The sequence below is a fragment of the Dendropsophus ebraccatus genome, chromosome 14, assembly GCF_027789765.1.
Source record: "Dendropsophus ebraccatus isolate aDenEbr1 chromosome 14, aDenEbr1.pat, whole genome shotgun sequence".
Taxonomy (NCBI): domain Eukaryota; kingdom Metazoa; phylum Chordata; class Amphibia; order Anura; family Hylidae; genus Dendropsophus; species Dendropsophus ebraccatus.
The window spans coordinates 52,150,396-52,165,937 of record NC_091467.1 but is presented as its reverse complement, the minus strand read 5'-3'; the positions used below and the strand labels follow the sequence as shown (position 1 = coordinate 52,165,937).

The 15,542-nt window shown below is 46.0% G+C and overlaps 2 protein-coding genes across 4 annotated transcripts in view; one reads left to right on the top strand and one right to left on the bottom strand.

The window, feature by feature from the left end:
* The window catches only part of LAMA5 (laminin subunit alpha 5), a 90,361-nt gene extending 86,142 nt beyond the window's left edge, over window positions 1-4,219 (top strand). Inside the window, exons 75-80 of the mRNA XM_069951472.1 lie at window positions 261-413; window positions 530-686; window positions 831-961; window positions 1,041-1,134; window positions 1,651-1,767; window positions 2,623-4,219. Coding sequence (XP_069807573.1) covers window positions 261-413; window positions 530-686; window positions 831-961; window positions 1,041-1,134; window positions 1,651-1,767; window positions 2,623-2,765 — 795 coding nt within the window. The 3' untranslated portion in view covers window positions 2,766-4,219. The remainder of the gene's footprint in view (window positions 1-260; window positions 414-529; window positions 687-830; window positions 962-1,040; window positions 1,135-1,650; window positions 1,768-2,622) is intronic.
* Window positions 4,220-4,380: 161 nt separating this feature from the next.
* Window positions 4,381-13,929, bottom strand: ADRM1 (ADRM1 26S proteasome ubiquitin receptor). Of its 3 annotated transcripts, none has more exons than XM_069951474.1 (10): window positions 13,829-13,929; window positions 10,250-10,460; window positions 9,921-10,037; window positions 8,347-8,470; window positions 6,945-7,031; window positions 6,727-6,808; window positions 6,373-6,635; window positions 5,630-5,790; window positions 4,929-5,031; window positions 4,381-4,595 (listed from the first exon to the last, which is right to left on the bottom strand). In XM_069951474.1, the coding sequence occupies exons 2-10, from the start codon at window positions 10,457-10,459 to the stop codon at window positions 4,495-4,497; spliced, it is 1,248 nt and encodes a 415-aa protein (XP_069807575.1). In that variant the 5' UTR covers window position 10,460; window positions 13,829-13,929; the 3' UTR covers window positions 4,381-4,494. The 3 variants fall into 3 exon arrangements, with proteins under 3 accessions (XP_069807575.1, XP_069807576.1, XP_069807577.1); XM_069951475.1 differs by having other exon boundaries at window positions 5,630-5,787; XM_069951476.1 differs by having other exon boundaries at window positions 6,727-6,781.
* Window positions 13,930-15,542: the final 1,613 nt, after the last annotated feature.

Here is a 15,542-nt window from a genome sequence, read left to right as displayed (position 1 = left end):
AGTCTACAAAGCTCATGGGTCTCATCTTTGTCTATATTCAGATATATATCTGTTGTGTTGACATGATGATCCTACAGTGATTTTTTTCATGTGTAGAGATGATCGAACAGCGGGAATTTTCAGGTTCGTTCGAACTCAAACCATCGGCTTTTCATTCAAAAGCCGATGGTTAGAGTTTAAACGAACCTGAAAATTCCCGCTGTTCGATCATCTCATAGATTCCCGATCTTATAGTAACAATGAAATGGTCTGCATTGTAGATATTCTTTGGGAAGGAGAAGAATAAGCTCCGTCTGGTCATAGATGGCCTCAAGACTCAGAGTGAGCTGCTACCCCCAGGCTCCGTCCTATCTGTAGCACGTCCAGTTTACATTGGTGGCATCCCTGCACTGAGGAACCGTCCGGACAACCTGGTGAGCAGTGGAAACACAGTAATAGTACATAACATGTTCTCTTCTGTCCGTGAGACATCTGCATCCAATGTCCATCATATGGATACAGAAGGCCAATGTCTGTAAATTTTTTTCAGGACGCCTCTCTAAATGGTTTCCATGGATGCCTGAGGAACCTGAAAATGGATGGAAAGTCCTTGGACAAACCAGCTAAAGCTGAGGGAATCACCCCGTGTTTTGATGGGTTCACAGAAGATGGCCTTTTCTTCTCAGATGGGGGATTCCTGACATTTGGTAAATAGCTGTTACTTTGCTATAGCTGTTACAAGATTCATTGCCTGAGTGGAGTTGAGCTGTAATACCAGATGCAGCCGTGCAAGGCATTGTTCCTTTAAACAAAAAAGTAAGCACTTACATAGAACAACTTTCTCTCCACAGGGAACTTGATTGATGTGGGGCAGGATCTGGAGCTAAAGTTAGAGGTGCGACCGATGCGTTCATCTGGACTAGTGTTCCATATACACACGGAGGAAAGTTACGCAATGACCCTGTCCTTGGCTGATAGAAAGGTATGGACAACACAGCATTCTGTTCTCTCTCTCTGCTATTATTGAGAGTTCCTCTCTCATTTTCTCTGCTCTTCCTCAGGTGACTATAGTTGTGATGGATGGGAGGGGTAGACACTCCACAGCGGTTCACCTGCGGCAGCCTCTCTGCGATGGGCAGTGGCACACTATCGCCGGTCAGTATCTGGATCTGTTTCATGATGTTAATGTTCTTCCCACATGGCTTGGTTCACACTGTGTTTTGCCATTTCTCTTTTTCCATTTCAGTACGTTTAACTTTAATGTACAGAAAAACATGGTTAACCATTTTAATCCTTTTTTTTTATGGTATGCAAAACAGGCAGAATCCTGCCTGTCTCAGTGTCCTGTAGCCCGTCTATGGGAGAGTGCGCGCTCCTCTGCAGCTACCGCTCTCCGCTTAAAGAAGTGACATGTCACTTCTTTGAGCAGAGAGCAGCGGAGGAGTGTGCACCATCTCATTCACTCATAGCGGTACACTGAGCAAGGCGGAATTCTGCCGTATTTACTCACTGTGAACATACCCTTATAATGTAAGTCAAAGGAAAACAGATTAGGCAGTATAGTATACAGCATCCGTATTTACAATCCGTTTTTTTCCCATTTAAAATGCAATGCGAACCTAGTTGTATCTTGCACAATAGTGATTACATTTCTTTTCTGCTTCATCATAGTGACTAAAGGAAGTAATGTGATCCAACTCGATGTGGACACTGAAGGAAACCATTTAGTGGGAGTCAGTCCATCCTCTCCCAGAAACTGGGGCACCCTCTACATGGGTGGAGTACTGGGTTAGTATCAGATGTGCCTGTGCTGCTTGCAGCAGGTGTGTGAGAAGTGTCTGCATTAGGGCCCTATTCCACAGGACAATTATCGTTCGCATAATCGTTAATGATTAACGATCTCAAACAACCGCTATCGCGAAAGACCTGAAAACGTTCAATCATTTCCATGGAACGATAATCGCTACTAATGATCGTATTTGCGATCGTTTTTCTTTGCTATTGCGTTTATATCTACTGCAAACGACGTCTTATTCAATGCAAACGATTTGCGAATGAACAACGATAAAAATAGGTCCAGGTCTTATAAAGTGATCAACGATTTCTCGTTCGGTTGAAATGCAGTTAACGATTATCGTTTAGATTCGAAAGATTATCTGAACAATAATTGCCCCGGTGGAATAGGACCCTTAGTAGAAGGTAAACAACCAGCCATCATAAAGGCCATAGGGTCCATTTACACAGAAAGATTATCTGACATTATCTGCCAAAGATTTGAAGCCAAAGTCAGAAACAGACTATAAACAGAGATCAGGTCATAAAGGAAAGCCTGAGATTTCTCCTCTTTTCAAATCCATTCCTGGCTTTGGCTTCAAATCTTTGGCAGATAATCTTTCTGTGTAAATGGACCCTTAGGGCAGTACATTGCACTTCCCACCGCTCATGTCAATACATGTACCCAAACAGGTACAAGCATACATAACGTACAATATACTAAGTCAGTATGTACAACCTGAACACAGGCACTAGCACCCAAGGTATTCAGCTTCCGTATTACCAGTTTCTGTTATGCGTTTGTCGCCATGTTGGGTAAAATTGATGTCACTTCACCTTTTAACTGTTGTTTTCTTTCTATTATTGCAGCAAACACTCCCCTTGCAGAGCACCCAATTTCTCCTTATCATGGCTGCATGAGGAACCTCACCATTAACAGGAAGGCCATTAATGTCTCCCAATCTGGAAATTTCACAGGATCTGCCGGGATCAACATCTGTCCAGCCCTTTAATTTCAAAGTACATGGAGGATGGACATTGACACAGGACTGCTGTTATTTAAGGGCAGAGACCACTAAACTGTGCCAGTAGGGGGAAGGTGTTAGGTAACATTACAAGATGATCCTAATATCTAACCCAGAAACATGGGTGCTTCTTACATGGTTAGGTTACCTAACCATTCTTTCTGCAGACCGGCCCCAGCCTCACATAAACACACAAATTTAGCAACCAATATACTGTACATTCATTTTGCAATACAACCTTCCCCTTAAAAGACTTGTGGGAATGCTTAATGGTGCATTAACCCTTTCTCTGTCAAACCATGCATGAGGAGTAAACTATTACTGCTGTATATCAAATATTGGTATTGTTAGGGTCCAGTCTTTGTACAGTTCAATAAGCAACAAGGACATCACTCCTCATTCCTGCCATTGCACTGGAGTGCTGTGCCTACAGCTAGCACAAGTAAGCCCTGTATAGGTGCTTTACAGTGTTTTTCAGAACTAGGTTGATATTTTGTCTCTTATCCGTTCCAAGTACTACAGCACAGAACCTGATTTCACGCAAGGTCTGAACTAACCGCATAAGCTGTTCATTTGGTTTTACCTGAACTGGTAAAATAAGCCTGTTTCTGCTACTTAAAAGCTTCTTAACATCACTTGAGTACTGATAATGCAGAAAAGGACGGCACATTCAAACTGCTACGTAACTCAAGTAAAACTGCATGTCAAAGAAATGGAGGCAGCTGGTGCTTGGCTACAGGAAAAGCGCTTTGTATGTATGGAGCAGTTTTTCTGTAGTCTGCAGGGGCAATGAGATGGCAACTCGATGGAAACTGATCTCACTGCCCTCATGTTCACCATTGCAGGTCACCAAAATTGGGACTTGCATTTTAGGTGTATTACAAGAAGCCAACGTAGAACTGGATTTTAGGAAGAGCTGCGGTCAAATACAAATTATATGCTGGGGGAACCTCCTGCAACACCCTAAACTGAGACAATTCTGGGCATAAAATAACCACTGGGTAGACACAGTCCTATACAGATATTTATTGTATTGTCCCTTCCTGTGGTAGAACAGCGTGAATATTTTATAAAGAAAAATATAAATATATATTTAAGTCTATGTCACTGATTTCACCTCTGCACTTACACATTAAATGTCTGTATATATGCATGTGTGCAACTATTTAATACACAACACTAGGGCAATCACGTAAGCGTCATGGAGTCCCAGCAGTGGCAGCATTACTCAGAAGATACCATTTTCTAAGGTGACCAATTCTCCTCTGTCAATGGCTGCTTCTGTAGGGAGTAGATGAGAGGGCTCTTTGACTGTACCCATAACAGGTAACATTAGGATTGTAATGTATAAATCTGCCTGTATTCATTGTTGCTTCCTAATGGAAACATGTAAATTCATGGTACAAATCGGGTCTAAAATAAAACCACTTTTTTTCTCTTCCTCCCTCTGTAATTCTTCATTTGGACAGTGAAACAAATGATTGGAAAGGGGTTTTAATCAGCACCAATAGCACGAATTATTGCAGGTCTTGGAATAAACCATAGAGTATTCATAGAATCCCCCCCATCCACAGAAGAGCAAACTAAAGAGTTACCAGCAAAATCTGCAGCAGCTGAGAGGAAGGTTTATTAAACACTGAAAGGACATACATGTGGGGGACAGAGCCAGCCTGAAGCACTCAAGACAAATCTGCAATGGAAAAATAACATACAAGAATTAATCTAAGCTCATGTCTTCCTCCTCCTCCTTCTTCTCCTTCGACTCACGCTCCTTCTGAGAAGATGTGTTCTGCATTGCCTTGGCAAATGCTTCAATGTCTGGCAAAATGAAGGGAAAATAAGAAATTACAAAACAAAATGGGGGTTTAAGGCTAAGCATGTCAGAGGGTGCATAAGAGGTCACACCGTGTATGGGGAGGAAACTAGTGGACTGGGGCTGTAACATGTATGTGGCCTTACTACCCTACAAACCACTCCCTTACCCTAATTGAAAAATCAAAAAGGGGCATTTCATCTCTATGGATCATCTTTATAGCATATCAAGTGTAGTTAGCATTTTCACGTCCATTTCTTATCAGATTGTTTCTGGACTGGGGAAGAAGTTGAATCACCACAGGTAACATTCACCATGCAGCACCATGCAGCTCCTACCTCCTTTGTTGGCTGCATCCACCGCCTCAGTTGGCAAACCAAACTGACTCATTAGCGGCCCCAGCTGGCAGGAGGCCAGGGCTGCACTGAACATACTCAGGGCCTGAGGAAAAGAAAGTATGTTGGTTTAGTCATGGCAGGACACTTTTTTTTAATTATGTCATTGATATAATTTCTACTGTTTCATGTCACCCTTTGTATTTTAAACAAATCTAGACTTAAAAAAAAAAAGATAGTTTTGCATCTAAATTTCTGTGTAGTAAATAAAAAGTCCCACAATCTGCAGATCACGACGAGCGATTTATCGCTCGAAGCTTGATCGTACGATTATCGTGACAATTTGAATGATAATAGCTCCGTGTAAAAGGGTCTTGCAGGTGTAAGGGTGTAGAACCCGGCGTGCATTCCACAGCTTGCACCCGCCCACGGACTCTGGCGCTCAGGCTGGTGTGTCAGACTCCATTCTATGCACAGGCAGATTCCGTCAGTCCGAAGAATAAACCTGGACGGAGGGCAGAATCAGCCCGTGCATAGAATGGAGTCTATGACACGGGCAGAGATGCAAACGCCTGACACAGCCCTCGGGCGGGTCCGAGCTGCAGAATGCGCAACGGGTTTTCCGTCGCCATTTCGTAGTGTGCACGTACCCCAATATGAGCACAAAAAAGCTGCCACATAACAACCATCTTAAGTCCACATACCTGCTGAAACTGAGGAGAGGTAAGAGTGTTCTGAATTTCTTCTGCTGTCTGTGGCAAAGACTCTCCTGACGGGAGGTACGGCATTAATCGCTCCTGAACTTCAGCATTGGCCAGAATAGGAGCCATGATTTCAGGTGTGAGGACGCTGGCCAGATCCACTGCTGAGACAGGAAACCGTGACTTTCCAGATTTATCATGTACTCATCAAATTGTTCAAATAAAGCCTGACCCTGGCAGCAGGCAACAGATTACAAATAGCGGGAGTATGGTATTATAGCTTTACAATCCTCACATAGTAATAATTATCATGTCAGCCACACAAGTAAAAGCTCGGCAGCCTGCAGGACACTTGGCAAAGCCATCGCTGCTGTTCCATGGCGAAACAGTGAATGAACTGCGTGAGCATTGCAAAAAGATTACGAAGTAATGGCTGCCAGTCTCTATACCTATTGTCCATGAATTGCAGCCTAAAATTACATGTCATACTGTGCACCAAAACAAACCAAAGCAGATTCTGCCTCATAGATACAAGCCAGCGAACAGAGGAGGGGGAGCGGGGTAACGCAAGATCGCTTTGGGGTGGGGTGTTTGACCTTTGTCCAGTGCATTTTATAGAAGGCAACCAATAAAAGCAGATGTACATGCAGAACAGCAATAGGTGTTACTGGTTATGGTCACATAGGCAAATCTACAAGCCATGTTTCTTGTGCAAAATGGTATTGAAATGGGCAAATCCTATTTACCTTGTCCACCTTCCGCATTGGCAGGCACATTCATAGTGGCCAGAATATTTTGCAGGTCACTTAGCTGAATTGGTTGTGTGGGGCTGGTTGCGGCGCTGGCACCATTACCGGAGCTCACTGCAGGGCTGGGGGTTGCAGCAGGCACTGTGGCCGGAGCAGCTGGGGCGGCGGCGGCAGCAGCAGCAGCAGCAGCGGTGGTGGTCGTGGTTCGTGTGGAAGACGAGGTGGAGGATGGGGTAACAGCTGCTGACTGGCTGCGGGAGCTAGAAAGACAGATGCATAAAAATCAGACATGGCTAACTTGTTCAGATGTACACCCAGCCTTGCAGGAGAAGTCTAGAACTTTAATGTTACCTAGAGGATGAGCTGCTTGTTGTGGGTCCTCCGCTGCCTAACAAACTAGCCAGTCCTGGACCAGTCAGAGCACCAAGGCCACCTAAAAGATACCACATATCAATTCATTGGTTTACCCCTCCCCCCATGAATGTATACCTGCCTCCATTTCTCAGAAGGTATACTTTCAGGATGAGCCATCTTCTTCGGTACTTCATTGGGTTTTGCAGGAAACTTACCAAGTCCCCCGAGACCGGTTGGTCCAATAAGCTGCATCAGCTGGTTGTGGCTCATGTTTCCCAGCAGGCTTTGCAGGCCCCCTTCACCTAAAAAAATGGAAAGGCAGAAACTGTTAGGCTTAGGCCAGGTTGATTGGGCCTCATATGTCCCTGTCAAAATGGGATGCTGATGTATCAGTGAATGTAAAACAGTTCAAACACACTGGGCTAATGACTGCACTACTTCTCCAAGTATACCTCTTATAAAAGGACTCCTAGAATCCACAATTACCAGTCAGAACTAATGCTACTTTTTCTTGTGGCATTGGGGGGCACCGGCACAATGGGACATCATAAAGCAGTTCCCAGGGGTGGGAGCCACAAGAGAAAGTCAGAGTAAAACTAGAGGACAGCTAGGCCAAATCCTAAATGTGCGAACCTCCCCCTAACTTGGCATTACCATTTGGGCTTGTCGGATCATTGTCAATACTGACAGACAATATGAGGTTATAACTCTGAGCTGGATTTTATCACCTTCAAACAAAGCATGAAACAGACAGTTTGTCCAACTTTGTCTAATCCTTTGTCTTAGTCCTAATGCTCTAGACTTACTACAGCAGACACCTCAGGATGGTTCAGGAATATATCTTAAACAGGTTCTCCAACTCCAATCATTACACATGACCCTAAGGGTCCATTTACACAGAAAGATTATCTGACAGATAACCTGCCAAAGATTTGAAGCCAAAACCAGGAATGGAAAAATGGAAAACAGTAAATGCTGCTGGAACTACTTTTGCATTTACAGACATTGTCATAATTTACTAGGAGCCAAGAACCCGTCCTAAGGAATGGAGCACCCTATGGACTAGGCAAGGAATTTCAAGCGGAATCTCTGCCACGGACTGTTTCAACGGGACAGACAGAATTTCAAACGGAGTCCGTGGCGGGGATTCTGCTTGAAATTCATTGCCTATTTTGTAGTGTGCACCTACCCTTATGAAGGGTTTTACATCAGGTGGGAAGATCTAGTTGGCTGCACAATGGATTTTGCCTAATGCTGTAATTGCCTAATATTTTGACAAGTCCTAGAAGTTATGCCATTGCTTCAATGCTGTAACACAGCAACTGCACAGCTCCCCCTGCCTCTCAGCTCCTGTTTGGGGGCTTCTACAAGACAGAGCAACACTAAAATAAAAATAGTATAAGTGAAGCTAACAAAGACCATGCAAAAAAGGGAAAATGCATAAGTGACATAAGAAAAAGCCTGTGCTGCAACACATACGGTTGTAAAAGGACTGATCTGAAAGAGCAAAACCTGCACCACCTCATAACCCCCTTTGTAGAGTAGTGCTTACAGAGCTCCTATGTGCATGCTCTTACTGCAGAGAAGCTAGGCTATCACTAGAGCAGAAGTATTCACCTCCCAGAGCGGACAGCTCATGACCCCCACTGCCGCTGCCACCTAGAGCTCCAGGCATAGGAGGGTTGTTGAGATACTCGTTCACCTTGCGGCAGTATTCTTCATCCTTATCGGTCTTGGGTTCCTGTGAATAAATAATGTAACATTCATTTTCCACGCTGTACAGGGGCAGCCCAAAGCAGCGGCAGCTCGGGGATATTACAATTCAATGCTGTGGGCTGTAATAAGCCTCTACATGTCACCATTGGAGGAGCGTCTATTGCCCTCTCACTTGTGGACTTTTTATTGCTCAGATGCTGGGCTGTGAAATTCTCTATTATCGACATCATTACATATTCATAGATTTTCTATGCACAATTAGATCCACACTTTGTACTGTAATCCAATATATTCAGGTCCATATTGCGACTGCTGTGCATTTTTGCAGGCGACTCGAGTCAGAAATACTCTGCAGCTTTCAGCAACGGGATGCAGGACTGTGGACGGAATCTAGCGGCATCCATGACAGTGATGAAATCAGCAGGAGGGGGGGGGGGGGGCAGAATTATATATCTGGTCTTAAGCGGCTCTGATAAGTGGTCTGCAACCAGAACAGGGGAAACTCACTATGGGCTGGTGCCACCAATGCAGTTATGCTGACTGCGGATCTGATGACCCAAACTTACACCTCTTTCTTGTGTGAAACCACACTTGGGACTAATTTACATTGGTGTCCATGTCCTAGAACAGATGCTTCTACAACACAAGGATTCCCAAACCTTCTGCTCCCAAAAACTTCTCACACATGGTATAAAGAGAAGGAACTGGACCACAGAGTATATCACAAAGAAGCCAGTCGGCAGCTTAATCATGTTATAATAAAGTGTTGTACAACAATATGGAGTTTTCCCAATTCCTCCCCCAACCTGCATCTCTCTACCTGTTACAAAACTAACTCCCAGGTTCCATGGCATTAATTGCTGGAGAGAAACAGGTTGGGGACGGCTATGCTATACTAGGAGCAGTATATTTGCAAAGGCAGTAGTGGCATGGGGTGATGCAGCTGTCATGGCAGACTGAGCTGTAGTTTATGACCTTCCAGCTGATGCCAATCTGCCACCATTGTTGCAAAACTACAATGTTCATCATGTCCAATTAGAATCGGTTGCTGAGCCATATTGGGAGTTGTAGTTAGAGAGCTCCTGGATGTGGAATATGGTCCTAACCCAATGACAAGAGCTGTTTTGAAACTGGAGAACCAAAGGTTTTCACATCTGTATCAAAACTTCAACTCCCATCATGCCCTAAGAGCAGAAAACAGAGTTGTAGGCTGGCAACAGCTGGAGATCAAGAGATTGAAGCACTCCTTACAGCCAATACAGTCATCTGTGTACCAACCTGCGTAGAGTCCAGACTGATACGCAACAAGCTACCAAGACAGGAGAGAGATATATAGAGGGTTAATGTCTACACTGGATACAACTGGAGCAAACCCTCAGCTTCAAGGAGCATTAGACGTTTTTATCTTCCCATTCAAAACCAGTGAGCAGAGAAGACGCGGTAGTTCAGAAGATTACACACAATGTGCGGCTAACCTGCATCCAGAAGAACAGCCTCTTGGAGCCGGCTTTGAACTTCAGCACGTAGACGCGGCCGGTCGTACATTGCGCCACTCTCTTAAACTCGCAGTCATCGGGGAATATAATCAGGTCCTGTAAGGGAAACAAACATAAAGGAGTCAACTGCGCACTTTGTGAGTGTCAATATCACAGCGGAAAGGAGAGACACAATGCAGCCTGGGTAAATGGGCCCCCGCCAGGCACAGTGGGGCTCCTCCACAGACCTGATCCAGGCTGCGGCTTAATTGCTGCAGGAAAAAAGCGCAGACAACAAACACACAAACACTCCCCCAAGCCAGACTCACATCCTCCACATTTCCAGATGTCCGATCCTTCCAGCAGAAGTGGATCAGGGAGTCATCCGTCTGCTGGATGTACACAAGTCCTTTCCTCTTGTCCGGGGTCACAGTGCTGCCCTTCAGTGACATCTTACCAGCTCTGAACTCAACCAAGTATTTGCTGGAGGAGCCCCGGGAGCCGGGGACAAGACTTGGGAACAAAGCTCCTGAAGACATTCTGAAAGGTGAAGGAAAAGGTGGTGAACAGTCACATGGAAACAGTCAGCAGGAAGACAGAACCGTCACATGGAAACAGTCAGCAGGAAGACAGAAGAGTCACATGGAAACAGTCAGCAGGAAGACAGAAGAGTCACAACTAGATTAGGTACAATCAGCCTGCCGGGAACACATCACCCATAGGCAGCCCTTCTACACATACAGCCTGACAGACCTGATCATCAGGACAGGTTTCTAGTCACTAGATAGGTGTGAGTACATTCACTGACAGCAAGCACTAGTAAGGAATATATACAGATCTCCTGAACATTTCATTAAACATTTACTAGATTCCAGGGCAGAATGATGAAAAGCACCGGCAGCCAACAACTGTACACAGTGACCCCACCAGCAGAAGAGTGAGTGCAGCTCTGGAGTATAATACAGGATCAGTACAGGATAAGTAATGTATGTACACAGTAGGGCTGGAAGATATTAGCCTAAATCAATAGCGCAGTTAATCGTACATGTAGCCGCGGTAACGATAATTATGCCACACCTCTTTTCTAAGCCACACCTCTTTTCTAAGCCACACCCACCTGGTCGTGCCAAACTGGCAATATTTTGTTTCAAAAAGTGGGGGGAAAAAGTATCTCACTGAGCAGCAACTCGAGGCCGTGCCATATAGTCCATTTCCATTATTAGGGGATCTCAGCAGAGCCCTGGAGGTGTATATACAGGAATACAGCCATATACACAGTACAGAACATGTATACACAGGTATACAGCTATGTACTACAAGACGTGTATATACAGGAATACCCCAATATTCACACAACAGGGCGTGTATACACAAGTATGCCAACATTTGACCATTTAGGTCCCCAAGAGTTATATAGTGGTACATGCTTTATCCATATAGTGCCCAAAGTGTGTCATAATGCCATCCCAGCTGTGCCCCCCATATAGTAATAATGCCATCCCAGCTGTGGCCCCATATAGTAATAATGTCATCCCAGCTGTGCCCCCCATATAGTAATAATGCCATCCCAGCTGTGCCCCCCATATAGTAATAATGCCATCCCAGCTGTGGCCCCATATAGTAATAATGCCATCCCAGCTGTGCCCCCCATATAGTAATAATGCCATCCCAGCTGTGGCCCCATATAGTAATAATGCCATCCCAGATGTGCCCCCCATATAGTAATAATGCCATCTCAGCTGTGCTTATATAGTAATGCCATCCCAGCTGTGCTCCCATATAGTAATAATGCCATCCCAGCTGTGCTCCCATATAGTAACAATGCCATCTCAGCTGTGCCCCATATAGTAATAATGCCATCCCAGCTGTGCCCCCCATATAGTAATAATGCCATCCCAGCTGTGGCCCCATATAGTAATAATGTCATCCCAGCTGTGCCCCCCATATAGTAATAATGCCATCCCAGCTGTGCCCCCCATATAGTAATAATGCCATCCCAGCTGTGCCCCCCATATAGTAATAATGCCATCCCAGCTGTGCCCCCCATATAGTAATAATGTCATCCCAGCTGTGCCCCCCATATAGTAATAATGCCATCCCAGCTGTGGCCCCATATAGTAATAATGTCATCCCAGCTGTGGCCCCATATAGTAATAATGTCATCCCAGCTGTGCCCCCCATATAGTAATAATGCCATCCCAGCTGTGCCCCCCATATAGTAATAATGCCATCCCAGCTGTGCCCCCCATATAGTAATAATGCCATCCCAGCTGTGCCCCCCATATAGTAATAATGCCATCTCAGCTGTGCCCCCATATAGTAATAATGCCATCTCAGCTGCGCCCCCATATAGTAATAATGCCATCCCAGCTGTGCCCCCCATATAGTAATAATGCCATCCCAGCTGTGCCCCCCATATAGTAATAATGCCATCCCAGCTGTGCCCCCATATAGTAATAATGCCATCCCAGCTGTGCCCCCCATATAGTAATGCTTTTAATTGATTGCAGAGTGAGCTCAGGAATTATAGACCCCCTCGTCTGGAAGGACACCTAAAGGGGTAGTGCGGCGCTAAACAATTATTCACAAAATAACACACATTCCAAAGTTATACAACTTTGTAATGTGTGTTGTGTATGTGAATGGCCCCCTTACCCGTGTTTCCCCCTCACCCTCGCTAGACCTGGAAGTGTGGTGCATTATACTCACCGCATCTCGTGTCGTCCCCTGTCCGCCATCTTGGGACAATGACATAGTCTTCGGGAGGCCGGCCGAACCGCTCCAGCCATCCCTCATGCCGGCATCCCTTTGCCGCGATTGGCTGAGCACAGTTCTGCTCAGCCAATCGCGGATGAGCTGCTGATGACGAACACTTATCGAATATTCGGTGAACTATTCTATAATATTCGATAGATCGAATACCGATATTCGCCCAGCCCTAGTGTATACCCATATGGAACATGATCTCCTAGACGCAGCTCCTGCCTATCCCCAGAACAACCCCTTTAAGTTTCCAGAGAAAAACAGTCAGGTGCAGGCAATTTTTTTTTTTTTACTGTAAAAATGGCAGACACCATTAAAGGGGTTATCCAGCGAAAATGTTTTTCTTTCACATCAACTATTGTCAGAAAGTTATACAGATTTGTAATTTACTTCTATTAAAAAAAATCTCAAGTCTTCCAGTACTTATCAGCTGCTGTATGTCCTGCAGGAAATGTTTTATTTTCAGTCTGACACACAGCTCTCTCCTGACATCTCTGGCTGAGACAGGAACTGTCCAGAGCAGGAAAGATTTTCTATAGGAATCCCCATAGAGAGCTTCTCCTGCTCTGGACAGTTCCTGTCTGGGCCAGAGATGTCAGCAGAGAGCACTGTGTCAGACGGAAAATAAAACATTTCCTGCAGGACATACAGCAGCTGATAAGTGTGGGAAGACTTGAGTTGTTTTTTTTTTTATAGAAGTAAATTACAAATCTATATAACTTTCTGATATCAGTTGATTTGATAGAAAAAGATTATCGCTGGACAACCCCTTAAAAGTCACTGGGGTCTGTGATGCGTTGCTGGTCATGTGACACATGGCCTATGACCTCAGGCTTCATTCACACCTCCATTGTAAGTCCTGTGAGGGAGCAGGCGCCATGACAGAGACCTAAGGGTCCCCTAAAGGGTCAATGTTGTTTTGTACTGTTCCCATTCATCACATGGTGACCTCAGGCCTCAGCAATGGTTACCAGGACACTAAGCTCACCGCCCAATGGGAGAAATGGTGACTGGAGGAAACAATCAGTATGGTATCACAGACTACGGGGGATATCGGCCATGTTATCGCGATATATTCACACAGATACAGATAACACACAGCACATAGCCCGCCCAGGCCTCCCCGCAGCCCCAGCGCCTCTCACCTCACTCTCCGCTCGGCCAACTCCACAGACACCGCTGCTGCTTCTGCTTACAGGCCGCTCTGACTGCCAGGCCTCTGACGTCACGCACACCGCCTCCTCCCGCGATGCCATTGGACAGCGAAGTCTCTCGATGACTGCGAGATGTAAATAACGTCTGCTGATTGGTGGGGACGATTGCCAGTCCGCAGCGGCCATTTTACTGTAGGGAGAGACTGCGCTGTGTTGTTTGCTGTGTCACTGATTGCAGGACGGACAGATCCGGTGCCGGACAGAAGTCTGACGGGGGGGATGGAGACACCGGGGGCCATGACACAGCGGGGATAATACAGGCAGAGCCCACAGGGCCGCCGCGGGATTGTAGACCCTGTATCTAGCCACATTATTAAGTGGGGGTCCTGGTCTGTTATAGCAGTCACAGAAGAGGAGAATAGTGGGGGACCAGACTGTGACATCCCATAATATACTCATCACTAACCAAACCACCACATCCCATAATATACTCATCACTAACCAAACCACATTCCATAATATACTACCGTTACATCCCCTAGTATCATCAGTGACCGGACCACCACATCCCATAGTATCATCAGTGACCGGACCACCACATCCCATAGTATCATCAGTGACCGGACCACCACATCCCCTAGTATCATCAGTGACCGGACCGCCACATCCGATAGTAGCCTTGGTGACCGGACCACCACATCCCATAGTAGCCTTGGTGACCGGACCACCACATCCCATAGTATCATCAGTGACCGGACCACCACATCCCATAGTAGCCTTGGTGACCGGACCACCACATCCTATTGTAGCCTCAGTAACCGGACCACCACATCCTATTGTAGCCTCGGTAACCGGACCACCACATGCCAAAGTATCCTCAGTGACCGGACCACCACATGCCAAAGTATCCTCAGTGACCGGACCCCCACATCCCATTGTAGCCTCGGTAACTGGACCACCACATCCCAAAGTATCCTCAGTGACCGGACCCCCACATCCCATAGTAGCATCAGTGACCGGACCACCACATCCCATTGTAGCCTCAGTAACCGGACCCCCACATCTCATTGTAGCGTCATCCAACAGACCACCACATCCCTTTGTAGCCTCAGTAACTGGACCACCACATCCCATCAGTGACCGGACCCTAACATCCCGTAGTATCATCAGTGACCGGACCACCACATCCCATAGTATCATCAGTGACCAGACCACCACATCCCATAGTATCATCAGTGACCGGACCACCACATCCCATAGTAGCATCAGTGACCGGACCACCACATCCCATAGTATCATCAGTGACCGGACCCCAACATCCCTTTGTAGCCTCAGTAACTGGACCACCACATCCCGTAGTATCATCAGTGACCGGACCACCACATCCCATAGTATTATCAGTGACCGGACCACCACATCCCATAGTAGCCTTATTGACCGGACCACCACATCCCATAGTAGCCTCAGTGACCGGACCCCCACATCCCATAGTATCATCAGTGACCGGACCACCACATTCCATAGTAGCCTCAGTGACCGGACCACCACATCCCATAGTAGCCTCAGTGACCGGACCACCACATCCCATAGTAGCCTTAGTGACCGGACCACCACATTTCATTGAAGCCGCAGCAACAATACCCATAATAGCATCACTGACCAGACTGTCACATCCCATAGTAGCGTCAGTGACCAGACCACAACT

Bases quoted from the DNA above. Each gene is read 5' to 3' on its own strand.
- ADRM1 (XM_069951474.1), bottom strand. From the start codon at position 10,459: ATGTCTTCAGGAGCTTTGTTCCCAAGTCTTGTCCCCGGCTCCCGGGGC. The intron at 8,471-9,920 runs GTTAGCCGCACA...ATTTATTCACAG, and splicing joins GGCTGTTCTTCTGGATGCAG to GAACCCAAGACCGATAAGGA. The intron at 6,636-6,726 runs GTAACATTAAAG...CTGTCTTTCTAG, and splicing joins ACAAGCAGCTCATCCTCTAG to CTCCCGCAGCCAGTCAGCAG.